This window comes from Saccostrea cucullata, unplaced genomic scaffold (assembly GCF_032062105.1).
Source record: "Saccostrea cucullata isolate Sc308-1 unplaced genomic scaffold, CSIRO_AGI_Scuc_v1 ctg593, whole genome shotgun sequence".
In the NCBI taxonomy this organism is placed as follows: Eukaryota; Metazoa; Mollusca; class Bivalvia; order Ostreida; family Ostreidae; genus Saccostrea; species Saccostrea cuccullata.
In genome coordinates, this window is record NW_026927738.1 from 34,442 (window position 1) to 58,702 (window position 24,261).

A 24,261-nucleotide genomic window follows, 5' to 3' on the forward strand; every position below is an offset into this window, starting at 1 on the left:
CTTTTGTATTTATTTGTTTCTTTGTTTAACATTGCATAATTTGCTATTTCTTATTTTAAAGATATTGATTAAAAAATTACCCAGCTTGATAAGCAACATGTCATCTTCATTAGACATAATCCATAAAAATTTTTCTTTATTTGTTAAAGTATAGAAATTTTTATTACTTTTAGCAATAATATTAAAAAAAGTCATCTCTATCATGCTTATATAATGGACATTCAATCAGTGAGTGTATCTCATCTTCCACACAGTTCATGTCGCACATTCTACAAATTCTTTCATTTCTTGCAAGGGTGGTTTGCTCTCCAGCAGAGTTTAGTTTTTTTTCGTACCTTCCACTTTCTATTCTGAGGTTATGTGAACTCACTCTAAATTTGCATATAATTTTTCTTTGTTCAAAATTTTTTAATAATAAATACTTTTCAATTTCAAAACTTCTTTTTATATAGAAATATGTTGTAAGTTTACCCGATAGACAACCATCATCTCTTTGTTTAAACCAATATTGAAGGAAATCTTCTCTAATAATTTTTTTCAGATGTTTCTTTAAAGTTATTAGTTTCATTGATTTACATCTTGACAAATCTATGCCCATTCTGTTACAGAAATATGTTACATTTGAAAACCAACTATTTACATTACAACTGTCCAAGATAATGCTTTCTTTGTATGCACTGTATAACAAAGAGTTTTCAGGCATGTTTTCCAGTCTGTGCCAGTAAGATATAATTGCTATAATAATAGAATAAAATATTGGTTGTCTACCCAGTTCAGAGAGAACTGCAATATTGGTACTTCTTTTCCCAGACCCTATGATAAATTTGCAAAATTTCATATGAAGATTTTCAATCTCCCAATCTTTAAATATATCAAATAAACATTTTTCTTTTCTTTGCATTGATGATGACAATACACCCCATATTTCGGATCCATAGGTAGCTATTGGCTTGATCATGTGATCAAATAGATGAAGTAAAGTTTTAATGGGTGGATCTGTTGATTTTATATCTTTGTATATTTTAAATGATGACTTTAAAGCTTTGTTATATAAATTACACCTTGCTTCTTTGAAAGAACCAGAATTTGAGAGTATTATACCTAGGTATTTATACGTTTTTACACATTCTATATTAATACCATTAATTGAAAATGTTTCTTTTAATAAATGCCCACTTCTGTTGAAAATAATTACTTTTGTTTTGTTAACATTGATTTCCAAACACCATTCTTTACAATATTTGTATAACATATCAAGTTTTTGTTGCAGGGCTAGCTGGTTGTCAGATAATAATACTAAATCGTCTGCATATAATAAAGCTCCTATTTGCTTTTTGAAAAGTGAGACTGAGTTAACAACATCTTCATTTAGTAAATTTGCGAGATCATTTAAGAATATTTTGAATATATTCGGGCTTAAGACATCACCTTGTCTTACTCCTAGTTCAGGTGAGAAAGGTTGGGTTAATTTATTATCAATTTTAATCGAGATATAACTGTATTTGTACATACTGCATATTATTTTGTAGAATAGTCCATTTATATTCAATTGAAGAAGTTTAAGTTTTATGCCTTCGTGTATTATTGTATCAAATGCTTTATGGAAGTCAACGAAGCAAGCATACAAACGTTTATTACCTTTGTTGGTGTATTTGTCGATCAGACATTTCATTACAAATAAATGATCCGAAGTTCTAGCTTTTTTTGAAAATCCTATTTGGCTTTCGTGAATGATGTTATTTTCCGATAAAAAATTATCTAATCTATTGTTAAGTATTATATTGAAAAGTTTGCCAATACTGTTGGTAATGGTTATGCCTCTATAATTTTGGGGTAATCGGGGATTTTCTGATTTAAAAATAGGTGTTATATAACCTTCTACCCATTTTCTGGGATAAATTCCGGAAGTGAAGACATTGTTAAACAATTTTAGAATACAAGGATTCATGTAAATTTGTGCTACTCTCAACATTTCGTTGGTAATATTATCCAGGCCAGGGCTTTTATCAGATTTTATACTAGACAAAGATTTTTGTAATTCCTTTAAAGAGATTTTAAAGTCTAGTTTACTAAACGATATAAAGTTTGGTCCATTTTCAAGTTCCTTAATTTTATTTTGAATAATTTGTAGTCTCTCTGAATGCTTATTAGGCAGTTTAAACAGGGTACTAAAGTAGTTATGCCACATATCTGGTTCAATACATTTCTCAGTTTTTTCCTTATTCCCCTCTTTGGCTTCTCTGATTGATGCGACTAAATTCCAGTATTCTTTAGGATTATTTTCCTTTAGTTGATCTAACTTGTCGAAAATATTTTGAACAAACTGTCGTTTTTTGTATTTATTTAATTTAGCATACACTTTTTTAGCTTTGAAATAAGACCCTCGTATGAAAGGGTTGTTAGGAAATTTAGATATTAAGATAGCCTTTTCACCAAGTTGTTTCTTCATTTTCCAAAGATCTGAATCAAACCATTTTTTGTTAACTTGTTTATTTTTATGAACCTTCTTATTTAGTGATAATTTTGCTACTTTTTCAAAAATGTTATGGATATCATTTGTAGCTTCATTAATTTCCTTTTCATTCATTTGTATATCTTTATTTAAAAAGGTTTGTATGTCTTGTTGGATAATAGGGTGTGTAAAAAAGTTCTGGTAGTGGCTTATTAGTGAACTGTTCCATTTGTAACGAATAGGCATTTCTTGAAGATTATTGTTATTTATCTCCCTTGTAAAAGATGATAGTATTTTTAGTGAAATTTTACAATGACAATCAGAGAATGGTAAAAAATCATATACATGAAAGTACATAATATCGTCAAGTAATTTCTCTGTTACAATAAAGTAATCGACAACACTTGAACCTGCATAGTTATGGCAAGTAAATTTTCCATATGAATCACCAAAAATTCTACCGTTAACTATTCTCATCTTATTTGCTATACACATTTCTAACAAGTCTTTACCTCTATTATCTAATGTGATATCTCTATTTTTCCTATCCCCAACTGCTATATCTACATTATAAAAGTCTTCTTTAATTGGAATGTGTGAGGTATTATCTCCTTTTATGTAATCAGGTTCATTACCAGAATAATAACAATAAAAGAATCATTTCAGAAAATGACATCATTTGACAACATATAGTCCGAAATATCTGACTTTTTTTTTATTTTTACGATTTACGTTTTGTCCTGGCATGTAAAAAATTAAAATCGGGGAAAATCCTGGAAAACGTCAGACATTTCGGACTATTGGCAACATTGCAAAGTTATTATTCTTATTAACAAATTCATAAGGATATGAAACAAATGCTATAGTCTAGATAGTATTCTCTTTATCCATTAAAAAAAAAATTAACACAATAGAAACTTACATCTACAATTTATTTGTTTTATCAATATTACAAATCTGTACAGAAATGATAATTATTCTTTTTCAATTCTTTCTTTTTTCCTATCCCCCCTTTTGGTTTGTTTAAAAAAAAACTTCTAGGTTTTCAATCTGCATTTTAAAACAATCAAGCAATAATTTTTAAGGGGATTTAAAAAAAGAAGAAGATTAAGTCCGTCTATCAAATCAGCGGCTTAATTAATGAACTTTGGTGCAAGAGGATTTCTGGTACACCGTACATGTACGTAGTGATGATGTACAGGATCTAGTGATCAAGCAGATGGCATGCGATCTATATCTCTTGGCGAATGGGCAGAGGTATCTGGCCTGGTCTCTTTATATATATTTCAATAATTAATGAACAAATTGCATCTGATCAATACTATCAATACATCCTGATACACATAAACAAGACTATGTATTTTGTAATCCGGAAATGTTCAGCTTGACGAATTCATACTATTCTTTTAGTTTACTTTCACTTTCTTTCTAAAAAATGGCAGCTTCCGGGTTTTGTTTGGAAGCTGTCAAGAAATTTATGATTGATAATGATTGTAAAGTTACTAACCACGAACTAGTAACACACTTCAAAAGTTATTTGAATGATCCTGATGAAAAAAGTGAGTCATTATTTAACACATTTCATTTGTTTATGAAGTAATGTTTTGTTTATTTACTTTAAACTCTATCTCTTTCTATGTGTTTACATTTGTAAAGTTAGTGTGCTAAACAAACACAGTAAAAATATGCATGTAATATTTCCGTATGTGAATCTATTTTTTTATGTTAACTTCCTTTGTGATATATTGATTTTTATTTGCTTACATCTGTACGTGTTTTATTCTGTAAATATTGATTGACTATACCAGGTTCAAGTTACAATCTTTTGATTGAGCTATATGCCTATAGTTTGAATTACCTAAATGAAGCTTTATTAAGCTGTAATGAATAGCTTCATTTAACTGTTTTATTACATATCTTTTTGCAGCATATTCAAAAAGTCCCACCTTGCCTTGGAGCAGTAGTGTTTAAGTCACAGGCCTCCAAATTTCTTTCAATAAGCTGGTATATGATTGATCAGAGTGATATATATCATGTATGTATACCCCCGCCATACATGTATATAGAACTTAGACAAAAACTGATTGCTCTCAAATTCCACTGCTTCAAAAGTTTCAAATTGAAATATAGAGGCAATCAACAATTACTCTCCTCTTTTCAAAACTTTCTGCCACTGGCCATCGCCATGCATTGACTTAATGTATTCAAGGGCTCTGCACTGAATAAATCATGCTAAATTAAAAGCAATCATTTTGTTACCACAATAATAATATTAATATTGAACCATTAAAAAAACTATTTCCTTTGAATTTTTTATTTGTTTGGAACTTATGTCGAGGGGTGAGGGGGGTAAAAAGTAATCGCATACTGTAAATCACTTTTTATCGCGAGACAGTGTGCTCGTGAAAATTTAATTCTCGCATACAATAGTATTCCTTAGGATCATATAGAGCAATAACCACAATTCCCTGAAAATTTTATCTTGCTTATCAAGAATCAATGTCTATCTCGCGAAAATAAAGTGTCATGAAAATTAAGTGATCTACAGTACCTGGTGCACTTATAAAAAGAGGAGGTATGATATATCACTCTGATCACCAAGTTTTGGGGCAGTATAAAGGAATTGATTTGTGACCACAAGCTACTCCTTGTATGGAATTATAAAGGAATCAAAAGCTGCAACATTAGAAGTATCTTTGATAATTTTTACATTTTGAAAGTCTCTAGTACGTATAATAATAAATATTCAAATACTTGACCCTTTTTGCCTATTTCTAAATCAAGCTAGTTTAAATCGCTTTTTAATTTATATGTGAGAATCTTATTTTCAAGTAATTTTTGGAGACAGTTTGCTCGCAAAATTATCATTCTCACATATATGATATACATGTATCAGTATTCCTTAAAATTATGTAGTCTAGAGCAGTAACCACAATTTGTAAAAATTTCGAGAAAATAAGGTGTCATTAAAATTATGTTATCTACAGTACATGTATATAGCTAAATCGAAAAGTTCTGCTGGACCTGTATACAGCTGTTTAATCTATACAACCCATTCAATAATCTTTTTCTTGGGTGATATAGAAAATTGTTATGAACAGTCTTTTATTGATTGGTAATTTTGGATATGAAATATCTAGAATGAAGATCAGCAGTGAAAAATAAACAAAAGGATTTAAAGTTACAGATGCTATTCAAGATGGATTACTGAACAACTGTACATGTATTGGCAATAAATGGTTCATTTAACAGAGATTTGTGTTTTGCAGCTCAAAAGTTTAACAGAGAGAAGTTCAAAGAGTTTGTCAATACCTTGGCTGGGATAAAAACTGATGAGGTACATACACAATGCATCTGAATTGTTTATCAAAGAAAAAATTAAAGATAATAAACAAGTGATCAATGTAGAAAAACTATATCACTAATACAAATCTGTAAATAGTACATAAAACAGACCCTTGAAAAATTAACAAAGTTAATATATATTTTAATGTGAAGTTGACACAAGCTTTTTCTTCTCCTCAGGTAGGAGTTTCTGTATAAATACTGCTTCATAGAAGTATTAAAAAAGGTCGGCTTATAAGCAGCACAATTAGTGTCTAGTAGAATTCCAATAGTTTGTTGGAAGACCTAGTCTTTGAAGACTAAATCGGTGTTGTCAATAAGAAAAAAGAAAGAAAAAAACTTCGAACCTAACATAGCTAGTCATTGTATTCTTTGTATTTTAAGAAAAGAAGGATATGGAGATAACGAACAGTATTCAGTCTCAAAGTAAAAAAGAACTTGAAAATGTAAATGAGTAAAAATTAAACTTGCTTTCACAAAATATACTTTTAATTTGTTTAAATAGCAAAATAATTCTTAAGTTCTATAAATATACACATGGTTATATTTTCAGAGAGGAGAGAAAATTCTTGTGTTAAAAAAGAAATTCAGACCAGAGAATGTCAGTACAGATTCTTCTAGACAAGAATCTCTCCCCTCGAGCAGGTCAGGGTCATCAAGTGACCCCAGAGGTCAAGGGTCAGATAGTGTTCCTAAATCCCAAAGTTACAGCAGCAGCAGTTCTAGCACTGATCAAACATCAGAAATTCCAAATTCTAACCATTTGTCTACTGCATCATCAATTTCTTCAGCTGCCTCAACAGTAAGCATTATATATTTTTTTGCTGTGCCTCTTATGCACATAATGTGCATTCTTTGAGTGCATTAAAGTTTATAGTTGCTAAAAGACAGACCACTTTCACTTGAATGCATGGTACACCACATAGATATAGAGTTACCAAACTGAAATTTATTTTATATGAATATAGAAAAAACTCGGATTTCAAAGTGCTGATGATTATTTTTATATTTATACAAGAAATTCACAATTATGTTATTCAGACTTAAATTAACTGAAAGCTTTACCATATAAATTTACTGCTACATTGTAGCATGTAAAAGTGTTAATTACAATATTCAGATATTGATTTGTACATATATTTTTAAAATAGTGCTGTAATGAAAATCTGTTTTCGTAAATGAGGTTAAATGAATGTTATAGATTTTAACACAATTAATGGAAATGATCCAATAGAATTTACTGAATTTAATATTTCTTGATAAGCAGTTACTTGAATACTGTAGTACCAGAGTGCTTACATTACCAATTAGTATGGAAACAAATGACTGGTATTTGATCATGTTATCCGGTATATGTTATTCTGCAAAATAATTAAGTTCATCTGACAGTAATTTTCTCATCTATTTAGATCATATCAGGCCACATGAATTACAACTTTAAACTAGTCATTAAAAGTTGAAAAAGATAATAGCATATTATAAAATAGTTTTATGGTAGTAAGTTTCTACAAGTCTAACAGTCATGCTGTCACCCTAGAAATGTTGCATTACGTGAACACATTTTTTTTTCCATAAGACAAAGCCTTCAAACAAATTTAAAAAAGCTTTATGACAATTTTTCTATTGTACTTCAAAAAATGCAGACTCATTCTAACTGAAAATACCGAAGATCACTTTATTTTCCTGAGTAAACTATTTGGTATTTATTAGTGGGAAAAGTTTTTTTGCAAACTGTGGTTTCTGTTTTAAATGTATATAATCTTTTGTAATATGAATACACGAGAGAATAAAATTTTCATGGGCAGACAGACTTGCATAATTAGATGAAAACAAAGTTCTCATTAATAAAACATGATTTACAGTAAAAATTATAAATATAAACTAGCTACAGGTTCCGAATACATATAAGCAATAGACAACCTGGATAAAACCCTAAGTTGCTGGTGTGTGATCTAGTCTTCCTGGATGGCCTGATATCATGCATGCTAGCGACTCAATTCATTTCCCATTTTAAAAAATTCTATTAAAATATTAATGTATAGTTAAAAAAACAAGAATAAAAATGAACTCTTGCTTAAATAAAGTGAAGTTGATTCTTCTTGATGTGAATTATTAGGTATCATAAATTTTTGTTGACATTATGGAATGAAAATTGTTTGTTCCTAGCACTGTCTCCCATCCATTTTGTTCTTTATAAAATTATAATAGTGTTGCGCATTATGCATGTACTATGCCTAAATAGTAGGCAGGGTTTGACACATGGTGCACGAGCCGGAGGCGAGTGCACTATGTGTCAAACCCTGCCTACTATTTAGGCATAGTACATGCATAATGCAACACTATTGTTATTATTATGCTGACTGTTGTTATTATTTATGCGGTAATCCATTTGATTTTTTCCTGAAAATAATGGTGGTAACTCAGCGCACTTGCAACATTCAAAATCTTCATGCTAAAATTAGTTGCATGCTTAGTTATTTTGGTTACTAGTATTTTCTCTAAATAAGTCAGAATTTTCTGTCCCAAAGATACTCATCTTTATTTTCTGTTTTGTTAGTAAGACTGATTTGTTTACAGACGTGGATTCTCATTGATAATTTTCTTTTACATCCTTCAATCAAGCGCTATATAAAAAAGCGTTTTAATGACCCCATGATATCAATTCATCTAACGATCTGTATGTAATTAGTATGAAACTTTGTTGTACACATTTATCTAAGATTCCTTAGAATAAATATAACTGTTTTCAAATAATATTTGTCTATTTTCTCCTTCTTGTGTCAATTGTATAAATTAAGTTTATATATTTAATAAAATTCTCCCAATCAGTGATCGTCTCTGTGGCGTAATAGTTAAGGCATCGGACTGGCAACCTCATGGTCATGAGTTCGATTCCCGGTGTGTGCATAGGAGAATTTTATTCAGAAAATAAAGCCGTGCACTATTTCGGCATAGTATGCTTACGCTATATAAATCCTTAGACCACTATGCGAGAATAGTATGGTATGGGTTATTTAAACAATAAAATGCTTTCTTTGTTCACGGTGTAGTACCTAAACGGCTGCTATCGGAACAAAATTGCGTTCATTGTTGCTATTCGAAAATTGTACGGCTGCTAGCAGAAATAAATATGTTGAAAACTCTTGGAACAAGTTGTAAAACTGTAAAATCATGACCCCAAATCAAGATAGTCTATGAAAAGTCCGGGTGCACGGAACAAGTTAGGTATTTCTATAGATGTTATCATGTGTAATTTGAAGCATAGCCCTCTAATAATTTAGAATTAGTAAAATTTCCGAAGCCTGTACCAAATTTTAAGTCAATAAATACCCAGTTTTCATGCTTTTTTAAATCATCTATTATTCAGATTGTGGGTATTTTGGTATTTGAAGATGCGTCAATCTATAATAATACTTAGAAATAATTTTAAAAATTTGAAAAGTGTATTTTGAAAGAGATTTTTGGATGAAACACGATTTTTAAAGTTACGGTTGCTATCAGGGTCTCAGCATATATTGCACCGGTTAATAACTGAAAACATCGCATCGGCTGCTATTTGAAAATTTTCCTTATTAACAGAGATATGAAACAAACTTATGGCAGCAAATGTCTAAAATATACATTTTAAACATCCCAAATTGCATATGAAATAAGATGTGTATATATGCAGTTGACTTTTACCAACTTAACTCAGGGGTGTAACTTCGATTTTGAAAAAGGGGGGGGGTGGAGAAAAATTCAAATCTATATTTTAAAAAAGCTGACATGGAAAAAAGGAAAATGTTCAAACTTCTTTTGAATAATTTTTTCTCACGCGCTACCGCCTACCCTTCTTTGACTATACTGCAATAAAAAGGGGGGGGGGGGGGTCAATGAGTTATGCTTGGAAGAAAGTTAACAGGTCTTTAGGTCTTTCAATGAACATTCTAGAAAGTAAAGGTTATGCTTGGAACAAAATGTGGAAGGGGGGGGGGGGGGGGAGGGCACGCGTCTGTAACTCAAATGTATTTTTGCAAAGTAGAGATGATCTTCGAAAAGCATTGCTACACAAATCAAAAAGTAAGCTTTACGAAAGGACCCGTAAATCAATTTGAAATAGCATATAATATATTTTAATTTTTTTTTTTTTACAATCATTTACAATCATTTTTTTAACTTTCTTAAGTTAGAGTCTTTCGGGATTTTTGTAGCCTACATGTACACTTAAACATGTATAATATCTAGAAAAGTCAAAGTATAAGATTTGTCAAATATTTCTAATTCCATATTTCTTTTCCGAAGTACGGTGATGCATTGGTTCGTTGTACGACTAACATGCAATATTCAAAACATCGACTTAAGAGTTCTTTAAATTATATAGGTAAGAAAAGACAAGCCCCCCCTCCCCCCCCGCCACGAAAGAAAGCGTGGTTTTTATATTGATGTTTCCTACTTCTTTTTACTGTCAAATTTCTTGTAATTCAACTTAATGTGACTCTGGGAGTCTCTGACAATACTACAGCAAAGATTTTTTTAAATCACAGAAAATTCTCTTAACAAAAATGGAGGAAAAGGAGCAGACCTAACCCCCCCTTTTACCTTCAACGTTCTTTACCCGATGTACATAAATCTTAATAAATGTAAGCTCCTATATGAACATACGTTATTGTCCACGTTTTCAAGGGAGGGGGGACACACCAATATAAAAAAAAGATTTATTTAGCATAAGTTTTCAGTGCATATATTATGTCTACATGTATCTTTGCAAAAAAAAGTGGGAAGGCCTAGCCTCCCCCTGTTGCACAGCCTATGTGTACAGGGTTCATGTACATGTACATACAAACTCCACTATTTACATCATACATATAAATATACGATTATTTTTCATTATATGATCGAAAGTAACATACATGACAAGTCAATTATTTAGAAAGAATATATATATAGTTTTCTTACCTATAATTGCATAGCATATGTAACTTGAGGATGTGATTTCATGAGATTTAAAAACTTAAAAACCTTTTCCAATAGTTACCGGTGCCGTAGTCTAATAGTAGCCGTAACATAAGATTCTCCAAATAAAAACGCTCTGGCTTTTCAGAAACCCATCGAATTGGACAATGATATAAAATAACCAATAATATTTACAAATACACAACGAACTGTCGATTCATTTTTATCAAATATCTAAAACTTCTGACGCAATTTTAATATATTTCTTACGTGCATGTAAATGTGCCCAACGCTTTCGACACTTTTCGTCTTATATTTCAGCAATCCTTTAATTCATTAAAATTCTAAATATACATGTTAGTATCAAAATGTATGTAACGTTCCGTAAAGGTGAAATACCAAGCGGCTAAACTTTAATAATTGAATTATTGACCATTTTGTTGAGCCAGCGAAGAAAAATACTTACAATTTCATCCATTTTTTTCCACTAGCAACCGCTCAACTTTCAGATAGCAGCAAAGAACGCGCATTTTTTTCTGATAGCAACCGTTTAGGTACTACACCGTGTTGTTTGTTGTTACTGGAATGAACGGTCGCAGCTGTTGCAGAAAAAATACATAACCCGCGTAAGCGGGTTATGTAAATTTTTTCTGCAATAGCTGCGACCGTTCATTCCAGTAACAACAAACAAAGAAAGCATTTTATTGTTTATATTTATATCTGTTTAAATTATCATTTTAAGTAGGATTAAAAATATTAATTATTGTGTTAATGATGCGAACGTCTTTGTACGTTTCATTGATGGAACGGCCACTGATCAAGAAATCTGTACAGGTGATATGCCTAATGTAGTTTATGCAGGGATGAACGCAATGGGTTTTCTTAAGAAATAAAGAAGAAAATATTCAGTGGATGTAAATATATAGAGACAAACTGACAGGAAGCATAATAATCCCTAATATGGTATAAAGTGTGATTGATATTTTTTGTTTATATCAATCCGGTGGGTGTCATTCTTTTGTTGAAATATCTGTTTACCTATTTTTGTGCGTGTGCATGTACATGACTTAAGGGAAGAAAAACAAATGTAAAACTTAAAGTACCTTAAGGTTAAAAGGAAATGAAGCAGACTTTTATTGCCTCTCTGTAAAGAGAGTCAGACTCAGATTCTGAACCTTGTCATCGTGTCCTAAAGGTTGTTTTATTTCTAAGTAGGCTAATGCTACAGTGATTCTGTGTTCTTCTGAAAGCAAGCAATATTTTTTGGAAGCTACTAAAGGTTTAAATAGGTCTAGGGTTGATTTTGTTAATATTAAGTTTATTTGCAGGAAAAATACATTTAAAGCTTACACACTTCCCTTTTAGAAACACTTTGAGGTATTCAATTCTTTAGAGTCACACTAACCTAACTCCTAGATGTAAAGGGAATAAACTAAAAGAATATAAAGGACCAGTAACTCACAATGCCAAGAGCTCATATGTTTACAGAAGTTGCATGTCGTAATCTTAGGTAACCCTTTCTGTAGTAGTATATTTGCATTATACTGTGTTTTTGTCAAACTATACTGGCTGTTGTTTCATAGTTTTTCTTCAGAAGCAAGGTTAGACATGGAATCACTCTCTTCTTAAATTCGGGCATTCCAGGCCTTATACTAGTATGCCGATGTGGTGCATCTGTTGATTGATGATAAAGTATCACTTGTGTAGCGCAATGGTTAAGCATCTGCCTTAGAGTAAGGCGTTCATCCTTATGTAGTTGGTTCAAATTCCACCATGGGACATGGAGACTTATCCTTCAGAAGCGACCAAATAAATTGAAGTTCTGTGTCACAGTAGATGCTGGCATAAAAAAAAATTCTTCACAGCTCAATGGCCCCGAGTGCAGAGGACAGGTCAAAATTTGAAGCTCTCTACCAGCAGGTGGTGTCACTTCCATATTAGTGAAAAATTCTCGAGGGGGCCATTAAAAACAACTAATACACAATCTTAATGAGTTACTTGCTTTTATAGTGCTTAAACACTTATTTCAAAGACATCTTTCCTGATTTAAGTCTAACTTTATGTCACATGTCTTGAAACTAGATGAATAAAAAGGTAGATGTTTCAACCTCCCACATATCACCCTTAATCAATTCAAGAAGGCCTCATGATATTGATGGCGGATCTTGAAAAAGTAATAATTAGACACAATAGTGTCAGATTTAACTGCATGTTAGACATTAATAGGTTTTACAGTTATCTGAAGAAATTTGGAAGCAGCAACATTATAGAGTAAGTCAAAATGTAAGCAAGAAGAGCACAAAAGTTATGACACCATTTCACTTTCTCATTAATCAATGACTCTGACCATTGAAGTATGACATCAGCTCTGATTGATTATTGTTGTTTTACACCAAGTCGGCAATATTTCAGCCATATTTTGGGCTATCGGCACTGAGATATACCCTTTTCATGCCTCTTTCTTGTCACAGATACCTTTGTGGCCTGGATGATACTTGTTTATGCTAGTAATTGTATAGAAACTTTGTTTACATTTTATTTACAGCTTAAATGTATACCGCTCTGACCAGTAAATTGTTGTAAGGTTTCTCTCCTACCATAGCAGGAGGATACAATTTCTTATTTCGCTAGCGAATGTTTTACAATAGCTTTGTAGCATACGCTCATCTACACAGTTGACAATTGAGTATAAGCTGAAATGTGGCCAAAACAAGCGGCTTAAAACGTGGCCTCAGATTTAACGCGAGAATAAAAATTATGGCGGACAAATTCCTTTAAAGATATCAACCTTTATGAGAACTTTACGTTTGTATAGAAACTACTTCATATACCGGTGAAGGGCTTTAGATTTAGACCTCTACATGTCACTCAGGGCAAGTGAGCATAAAAGGATTTTTATTGTACCAACGCCTGCCGTGACTTAGGGCTTGCTTCATAAAGTCCGCAACTTCCACTTCATATTGCCGGACCCTACCTTGGCAAAGGCACAGTTGCTAACTATTTTTTGTCGACTTAGGTCAGTCGCAGTCAAGGTTTTAAACCAACGACTTTCCCATCACAGAGCGAGCGCGAGATACGAAGTGGCCTATCGTGACCAACTTTATTATCGGCGTTGTTTTCATTTAAGCACTCATATCTAGTTCTTCATTAATCAGCAGACATTGATTTATTTTTTTTGTAAATTCCCTATAAAATTGTACTTCAACTAACATTTGTGTCAGAATACATGCACTTTCTTCTAAAGGGTTAAATACATCTCTTCTAAGAAGAAACACAAGTTGGGTAATGCTGAACAGCTCCTCTGATCAGATTCAGTATACTACTAAACGAAGGTCAAATAACACAACCAGTATATGCTTATAGAGTTTTCTGAGAAAAAACCAGAATTGTACCAGCACAATGAATCCTACCTCTGAAAGGGAGTAGAAGGGAGTCACGAGTGATTTTGGATAAGGCATTATTTAAAATTGTGGCCCCGTGTCACGATATGCATTGCCGTGCTTAAGTGCATCACTTCTTCAGTCGTTAATGCAAAGGAATGGTCAAATTCCATGGTATTCACCTAAAGCAAATGACCTCGCTACACGACTGAAACGTTAAACAACAATTAATCATATAAATAAAATGCGATAATTAGTGTTTATAGTTAAAATTGTTAACCAGATTTCGAATTGTTTTATATATACATGTATTAACCGATTAACCTTCCTCCTACACTTTATATCACTAGGGCACTTTTAGAGGTTAATAATGTGGGTTTTAATTTGTTTTATTTTTTCATTAGTGATAATATAAAAAAAATCTTATACCTTTTTGTTACAATAGACAAATCAAGTTGTGTTATTTTAAAAAATGATCTAGAACCTATAAAGCATTTATACATGAAGGGAATAATTTCATGAAATCTACACAAGTAAAAGGAGAAATATAATATTTATTTTCATAGAAAACATTTTCATGAACACTACACATGTGCAAGTGACTAAGGTCAGTTGCAGTCGAGGTTTGAACCCATGATCTTCCGATCACAGTAAGCGCTCAATTGACTTCGCTACTGTGACGGTTTTACCCTAAGACGTCGGGTTTTCTAAACTTGAATTTTTTGCGTAGTTTCCATCTAAGCACCCATCACTTGTTTTGAGACATCCAGCATAATTTTTAAAAGTCCTTTTTAACATTTACTACTGAATGTACTTCAACTAAGATTTACCGGTATGTAAGAATACATTTCCTTTCGTCTAAAACGTTCTACTTCTAAGGAAAAAAAAAACACAAACTGGATCATGCTGAGCAACTCCTTGATCAGATTCAGTATACATTGTTTACATGGTAGGAAGATAAAGAACCCATCCAGGATATGCGAATAAAATTTAAATTATACTTTACATTATTATGGAAAAAATGTGAATTTCGCCAGCACAATGCACCCACACCACAGGCATTTGTTGCGGAAAAATTAACCCTTAGTATAATAATAACACTTGTAACATTATAAACTATGAGTTTTATATTTTATTCTAATGGCCGAAGACCAGAAGAGCTTATGCGATAGTAACATCTCTGTCATCCGTGCGTCTGTCTTGCTGTAAAGAATGTTTAAAATGCTACTCCTCCTACAGTTTTTTCTGAATTAATTTTAACTTGGCTCACAAGTAGACTACACTGAGATACAAATTTCTGTGTACATGTATCGGTTTTGATTTCGATGAACGGTGTTACTATGGTTACTAAAATTACAAATTTGTTTGAAATATCTTCAAAATGCTACCCCCCTACAGTTTTTGTCTGAATTTAATATATACTGACACACAAAAGAAACGCAACAAGCAGTAATCTACAAATGTTTGATTTTTTTTTTATCTTCTTGCTTTCAAAAGCGAATAAAGAAGGCTAAACTCACTTTTTAGAACATCGGAGATTTGAAAAAAATGTTAAATGTTTATCTGTTTACTTTACTAAGTAAAATATGACTGTTAAAACACCCCATCCCAGCCATTCAAGTAAAACGTGCAAGACTGCCTTAAACAACAATTGCAGCTTAATTTCTACGATACAATAGGTTCATTAATATCGAGACCTGAGCGATGGAAGAATTCATTGGCATTTTAAAATGCCCGTTTGTCAGATGATTATGTCGAATTTTCTCTAACTTAGAGCAGTGTAGCCACTCTTGGACTTCCAGTACAAGGATTGTCCTTAATGCATATGATACGTAAGACCCTGTTGAGGCCTAATGTAGTGAAATTTCGCACCAGCAACTCTCCATCATCTTTACATTGAAATTTTACAGCTAGAGCTATGGAAATGCATACATAAGCCATTTTCAAGTAGCCTTAGCATCGTTACGGGAAACGAAAGGAGAGTTTAGTTTTTGAAATATTGTCGCATTACTTATGATGAACAGTAAAACACCTTTAAAACTCCATAATATTGCCAAATGTTTTGTTAAACAAGCGATTTTGATTTCTGTTAAGCAGACTCAAACTTGACTTCCGGTTCCGGTATGGAAATCGTTCAACCGTTAAATTACCGATGTTTTCCAAATTGAAGATATTCATAATTTTAAGATACAAAATTCTTTACTTAACATAATTATTTCCCCCTAAAGTAGGGTGTTGCGTTTCTTTTGCGTGTCAGTATAACTTAGCACACGAGTAGACTACACAAGGATACGCATTTCTTTTCATAGGTTTTTGATTTCGATGAAAGGTGTTGCTATGATTACTAAACATATAAATTTCTTTGAAATATTTTCAAAATGCATCTTGTCTGATATCAAAAAACCTTGACAAGAAAATGACTAAAACACTGATCTTTTTTTATTTTCTCCTGTAACAAGTGTTGCAAAGTTTCAAGTTCAGTTACTACTTTCTCCTGCCTTCATTATAAGTATATAACAGTAGAGCTCCAGTCTCGTCAGAGACTTCTTGTATGCTTACTGAAACAAATGCCTGTGATCCACAGTGCGAAATACTTTTGAAGAATATTAGAAGGGAGTCATTGGATATTTCAAAAGTCAGGGCCCGTATCATGGTGTGCAATGTCATGCTAAAGAACATCTTTGCTTCGGTTATAATCGCAAAGCATAGGTCAAATTTTGTGACATTCACCCAAAGCAAGTGACCCCGCTGTAGAAGTGAAAAATTAACATAAAATCAGATTAATAAAATGCGATAATTAGTGATTACAATAAATCGTGTAAACTAAAGTTCGATTTATTTTATATTGTTTAACCGATTAACCACCACCTACATTGTATATCACGATGTTAATTAGGTATGTTGGTTTTGTTTAGCGCTATTTTTCATTTCATTTAGTGATAATGCAAAAAAAATTTAACCCGTTTTTGTTACATAAGACCAATCAACTTGTGTTATGTAATAATCCTCTTTAATTTGTATTCAAGTTTTAATGGCCTAAATATCATCAGTATTCAATTTGAGTAAAATGCGTCCAAAATGTAGCCAAGAATCAGAAGCTAGGTGCAAAGTTCTATTTTTGGGTTTGTGTCAAACAACTACAATTAAACAGCATTGCTTATTCGGGAATATGCACGTATATCAGGGATGGGGTCAATTACTTTCAAAAGTAATCGATTAAATTACAATTAATTTGGATTTTAAAAGTAATCAATTACAAACTGATTACAGGTATTTTTATGCCCCCCTTCGAAGAAGGGAGGGCATATTGCTTTGCTGCTGTCCGTCGGTCTGTCGGTCGGTCTGTCGGTCGGTCGGTCTGTCGGTCCATTTAGTTTCCGTTCATTTTCTTTACAACCGCTGCATATACTGAAATGAAATTTGGTATACAGGTTTATCAGGTAAATATCTAGGTCAAGTTCTGTTTTGGGTACGATCACACCATTTTTGACAGAGTTATGCCCCTTGGACTTAGAAAAATTCCATTTATTTGCAGTTTCCGTTCATTTTCTTTGCAGAGGTTGCACATATTGAAATGAAATTTAGCATACAGATGTTTCAGCTGAATATCTAGGTCGAGTTCTGTTTTGGGTTTGATCGCACCTTTTTTGATAGAGTTATGCCCCTTGGACTTATAAAAATTCCACTTATTTGCCGTTTCCATTCATTTTCTTTGCAGAGGTTGCACATATTCAAATGAAATTTAGTATACGGATGTTTCAGCTGAATATCTAGGACAAGTTCTGTTTTGGGTTCGATCACAACCTTTTTGTCAGAGTTATGCCCCTTTGACTTAGAAAAATTCCAATTATTTGTAGTTTCCGTTCATTTTCTTTGCAGAGGTTGCACATAATGAAATAAAATTTAGTACCCGGTATACAGATTTTTCAGCTGAATATCTAAGTCAAGTTTTGTTTTGGGTACGATTGCACCATTTTAGACAGAGTTATGCACTTTTGGACTTAGGAAAAATCCAATTGGGGGGAGGGGGGCATAAGTGTTTTACAAACATCTCTTGTTTTTTAAAGTAATCAATTACATCTTATTACTTTTACTTCATGTAATCATGATTACTTATGATTACTTTAGATTACATGGATTTTAAAAATTTTTTTAATGTTCAAGGACAACAGAATGTTTTTATTCAATCCTATCTTTTTAAATATCATTTATATTCAGTGATATTTTAAAGGTAGAATCCAGACAAAGTTTGGTGGTACATTTCTTTACAATTATAAATGTAGATGCATAAGATTTATAAAGTTCATGTTTTCTATCTTTAATACAAGTAATTATCTGTGTTATTGTTGAGATAGAAATAAGAAAAAATTATTTATCAAATTGGATATAATTATAGCTATGCATAAAAGGATTCAATAATGAATTGTTACACAAGTAATTGACCCTCTTGATGAGTGATGAGCTTTTCAATTGAGCTGCCAATTACTAGATGATTTTACAAGAATTAAACCATTGACTGGGCAAGCATTGATAATTCAATAATTGTTATAACCCAAGCTGATCTAATTTTAGTATACTGGTTTTTTATCACTAATTAATTCACATATCTTTTTATGTACGCTGAAAATCAAACAAAGTGATTTTTAGAATACACATCTCAATAAAGAAATATTTGATATTAAAAAAACACACACACATTTATTCAAAAATATTTTTATAGGGAAAACAAAATGTTGCATTTCACGCATGTTAATTGATTGAAACAAAAAAATCAATCTTTAAAATGATCCTGTAGTAATTTTCTTCTAGTTTCATTATACATATATCAATTCAAAATTTCTAAGCTGCTAAAGTATTTTGAAATTACTACTGAATATAGCTAGGAACTGATAAAATTTACTCATTTTCTGGACTATGGACCTGATTATAAGCATTTCTGGAAGCATTAGAAGAAGAAACCTAACTTAAAATAGCTTATAATTTTATAATAAATTTTGCTCCTTGAATATCATCAAGAATCATAATTTCATGGACTTTGTTTTAATAATTGTAATCATAAAGTAATCAAAAAGTAATCATGATTACAGGACTTTTTTCATAGTAATCGATTAAATTACGATTACTTGTAATCAGAAAAATGTATGATTACTTGACAAACTGTAATCGATTACAGCTGATTATGATTACTCATTACGATTACCCCATCTCTGACGTATATGTACTAGTTATATAGATATATATTACAAACATGTACCATTATGGAAGCTCAATCTGCATTGTTATGTATCGCTTTGCTTCTCACCTACAACCTAACATTGGCACAATTCCAGAATTCGGGACCAGTGACGTCAGAAGATGACGTGAATGCCTCCATTGTAAGCGTCAAAGAACGAGCACATCACCTAAATCGAATGGAGTCAGAAAGTGAACTGCAGAAAATGGCTGAAGGTCAAAGAGTAAAAGGACAGCGAAGTGTAATAAAATTTTCTTTCAGATTCATCCTAAATCTGTTTCTTGTTGCACCTTGATAGAGAAACACTTGACATAGATGAGTCAAAGTGAATTTAATCTGACTTTATAGATAGGATTTATTTTCCTTTTTAAAAATGCATGTCAATGCACGATTAACTTTTTGCCAATTTACTAATCATTCCAGCGAGATATATTTTTGCCTTAAATTTTGATTTTAAAAACATTTTTGTTGATATTAATACGGTTTTGTCATAAATATGATAAGGACATGAACACTGTCTACTGCATACCACAAATTCTCCTTTGATTTCCCTTTTTTTGTTTAAGTGTATTTAATTATAATAAGTTAATGGATGACCATTAAAATGCATACATTTCATATTTGATTAAAGTTTATTTTTGTTACTATACAATGGTGAATAAATAATTGCAGTGTAAACCGACGGAAATGAATACGTATTTATAAAAATATGCTTTATGTATAATATTTATTAAATGCTTTATGCTTTAAATTGCCTAACTTTATATACCATGCATAGAGATATTTTGAGAATTTGTCAATGAATTTCTTCTGATAGGAACTGCGCGTCTCTGTTTTATAAAATGCTTTCTCTTACTGAGTTATAACATTTTTTGTAAGTGGAAGACTTGACTTATTGACCTTGGAATTAATTTTAAAAATGATTTCAATGCTAGTTTGTTTGGATGTTTGTTGTTTGACGTTTATTTGTATGTTTTAGCCAAATGAGAAAGGTGATCCCGATGACGAATCAAATTCGTCTGGAAGTTGTTATGTTTCGGTAGGTAATAAAGCAAGTAAATTACTGAAGAAATAAAAAGAAAAAAGAACTTAATAATCATCTGAAATTGTTACTTCTTCATTACCTTGCTAAATAAACAAAATCCAAAGACTATGGTTAGTTGAATTGGGAATGGAAGCGGAGAAATGCATTCAAAAGACAAAAAGAATTAAGCTCACAAATACCTTTATGTGAATCACCTTTTCATGATACATGTACGAATTTATTTGGATTTAGTTGGATTCTGAGGAGAAAGAATGGATTGTGGTCAGCTCCACGTCAGAGTATCATCCAATTCACAGAATGTTGACCAAGAATCCAACTTTAGTCAACGTGAAGGTTGGTGTTATGGTGTTATGAAGGGGAAATATCATTAACTAGTTGATTTAAAGCTTTGAAGAGAATGCAGCCTTATTATTTCTTACTTATATGTATGTCGACAGAAAAAAGTCATTTGGAGTTGTTTTATCCTAGTTTATTTGTGTTTGAATTTAATGAAAAACATGAATGTTTTTTTCAAGATTTGTTTGTATTTTTATAATTTAAGGAAAAGTCATTTGAAGGTGTTTTATCATGATCTATATGTATTTAGATTTTTCATTGGAAAAGTAATTTGAAGTTTATTCATCATGGTGAATGTGTTTTTTTTTTCAGGAATTTACAAGTGTAAGTATTTCTTTCTCCTTTTTTGTTTGTAATATCCTATTCCAAAATAATTGCTTACAGTTCAATAAAATTAAAATGTATTTACATTACAAGACTTTTGCATAATTTTTTTTTTTTGATTTTTATTTTCATGTATTGTTATCCAGGGCGTAAGTATATCATTCATATATGAAGATATTCTATTGAAATTGTGTAACTGATAGAGTTTTATTTCGTCAAAGAAAATAGAATTATAATAGAGCTTTAATAATCTTTTATTCTTTCTTCTTTTTTTATATCTTCCACCATTTTTTGGAACATCTGGGATATAGTATGTAAGTAACTATGTACAGTTTTGTTTTATTTTGTTGTATGACTATTAAGAAATGAATTGGTTAAAATCAAACAATGGCATGTTAAATATTTAATTTTTTTAATGTAACGTTTTATTTTTTTGGAAAACGAAGAGAGTTAAGACTACATTCTTTGGAAAATAACGTGTTTTTCACCAAAGGAATCAATGAAAAAGGAACATTTATTCAATATCATCTCATACAACCCACCCTAACCCCCTGAGAGTTAAACAAGTGTCTACATCCTCTAATATTTTTAAAGTTTGTGTTGTTTAAAGGCTTGATTTGATTCATATACATGTATGTAATTTTCCCCATGCATATTTTAATATCAAAAAGAAATAAAACATGTATATAACATGCTTTTCCTCATTTTTGTCATTTGTTTTAACTAATTTATTTCCTTAATCACAAAAAGCTAATTAACTATAAATATACTATGTTAGGTGGTGTACATCGAAGTCCAGCCACTAAAACTACGTTTCAAGAAGGAATTTATTTATTCCATTAAAAATTGATATTTTGAATTATTTAAATAAAGATTACTAAAAATTCTTACATTTATCGTTTTTGCTAAAACAGACTGCATTACATTGGGCAGCAAAGCATGGAAAACCCGAGGTGATAAAATTATTGGCTAGTCAACGTGGAGTGGACGTCAATAAGAGAACGGTAATTGAATAGATTCATATTCATTTAATTTGTACTGTAACTCAATTTTTAAAATTTATATTTGATTTGTTTTTGTCATTGCATTAAAATATTAATAAAATATATTTTCTTTTTTACGCTTTCTACAGAATGTAAGTATCACTTAGAAGATGTATACCTTTTTTGACAAAGGACACTAGAAATCATTATTTCAGTAAAATCAAAGTAAGAAAGCTTCATTTATTTATGAAGTAGAATTTTTAAATGTGATCAAAAGTATACGATATGTGTTATTCACATCGTGAAATTCAGTCACTTTCAATTGGAATTAGTTCATTTGGAAGACATGTAGATTTTCATATGTACATGCAATTAAATACAACGATATTGAACAATAACAATTGGGAAACGAGGGGGCATTCATGTCTTATTATTAACTTATTAGCATTATTACATATTGTTTAGGATGTGGGCTTGATAATGTTTTCAGTCACTCTGTTAAAATTCAAGAAAAATGCTGAATCAATTCAGAATTAATTGTGGATTTCTAATGGAAAAATATCGTTCAACAGATTTAAAAAAAATCTGTCAAGATATTTTATCTTTGTGAACTGTAATTTAAAATAGTACTTTTAAAAAAAGATATGATACAATGTTCCATGCCTTCTAATTTTATTTTAAAATGTTTCATTATTATTTATCCTTAAATATGATTTTTTTTTCTTTTCATAAAATGCGGAAAAAATAAATAGGGGGTAAGTAAACTTACAAGCTTTTTCAAGTCCAGATTTTATTATGAAGTAGTATTTACCTCAACTTATATGAGCCATCCTCTTAAAACAGGGTTACACTGCATTACATCTTGCTGCCATGCATGGACATGAGGACATAATAGAACTTCTAGTCTCAACGTACAGTAAGTTTTTGCTCACAGATGTTTGCACTTTTCCTTCAGTTAAAATGCACAAATATAACATAATGTTTCAAAATCATTTAGAGGTAAACCCAGAGATAAATTCTTTAGAAAAAAAACGTTTTTAAAACTGTATATGTATGACTGACAATAATAATACAGGTACTTTATAATGATTCATCTAGCAAATTTTCGAGTTTTGGTTAAGAAATCAAAAAAAGAAATACTGGGAAAACATTCCTTTTTAGTATTTCACAGGAAGCATTTATTTCAGAAAACAAAATGCTATTTGAAAGCAGAATTTTTAAAGGGAGATCTGCAGAATGAGGAATAGATAAAGGTTGCATGCGTAGGTGTGCAAAACAAAGTAAAGATCAAAAGGCACTGAACTGCATAGATAAAATAAACATAATAAATTGCACTTTAGCAGTGGCTTAACAAGGATTTAAGCATCGCTTGACTTCATCGGAGAAGCATTTTGTATTGTTTTCCTAGACTTTATTTAACAACCAACCTACACTTTACCTGTTGAAATTCACGTATTCATTTTAAGAGACGATGCTCTAACAGCAAATTCAGCCTTCGCTTTATAAATATACTGTTGAAATAATTTTACGATTTTGACAGAGCATAAAACAGAGACAGAAGAGACATAAAAGCTGGTTATATTTTTTTTTAGAAGCTGATGCCAATCTCCGTGATTACAGTGGAAAGAAAGCAAAACAGTATTTAAGAAATACTGCCTCTACTAAAGCTCAACGTAAGCATTTAGCCTCTCTTTCGTCCTACTCTGATACTGTTGATAGCGGTTCTTTTACAGCCTGTCCGGAAGTCCAGAAAGCGGCATTACGAAACTCTCTAAATATAAACGTCTCCGGAAAAGATAGAACGTCCTTAAGAAACTCTCTTCAAATCGTTCATTTGTCCATGAACGAGACAGCGGAAGGTGCTAGTTATACTTGATGACTTGTATTAAATTAAAATTGCTTACATGTTTAATATGTTTTTAAGAAAAAGTTGATATTTCCATTATTGTGATAGTAAGTTAGGATTGTCGTATTTTTGTTTTGTGGTTGTGTATTATTTATGTCCCCTAATTTATTGCTTAGAGTGCACAAAAGGGATGTTTTTTCAAAATATTTTTGTCCACTGTTATTAATTTATACAGGTTTATTTGGAAATGACATTAATGTAATCGCAATGGGAGGTAGGTCTCAGAGCATTTTGATCAAGTTTTCTATGTGTACATAAATGTATGAAGCAATGGTCTTTGGAATTGAACCATGTTAGCTTAGAACACATAATCAGGTTTGGCATT

General features: G+C 31.3%; 1 protein-coding gene across 4 annotated transcripts in view; it reads left to right on the forward strand.

The window, feature by feature from the left end:
- The first annotated feature begins 3,879 nt into the window (after positions 1-3,879).
- The window catches only part of LOC134275415 (ankyrin repeat domain-containing protein SOWAHC-like), a 29,344-nt gene continuing 8,962 nt past the window's right edge, over positions 3,880-24,261 (forward strand). Inside the window, exons 1-10 of one of the 4 annotated variants that reach the window (XM_062757695.1) lie at positions 3,880-4,011; positions 5,722-5,789; positions 6,351-6,599; positions 19,440-19,583; positions 20,322-20,381; positions 20,619-20,720; positions 21,036-21,047; positions 22,874-22,946; positions 23,623-23,703; positions 24,112-24,150. In XM_062757695.1, the coding sequence (XP_062613679.1) occupies positions 3,888-4,011; positions 5,722-5,789; positions 6,351-6,599; positions 19,440-19,583; positions 20,322-20,381; positions 20,619-20,720; positions 21,036-21,047; positions 22,874-22,946; positions 23,623-23,703; positions 24,112-24,150 (952 nt within the window). In that variant the 5' untranslated portion in view covers positions 3,880-3,887. Of the gene's footprint in view, positions 4,012-5,721; positions 5,790-6,350; positions 6,600-19,439; positions 19,584-20,321; positions 20,382-20,618; positions 20,733-21,035; positions 21,048-22,873; positions 22,947-23,622; positions 23,704-24,111; positions 24,151-24,261 lie in introns of all 4 variants that reach the window. The other 3 variants (XM_062757696.1, XM_062757697.1, XM_062757698.1) reach the window with 3 other exon arrangements.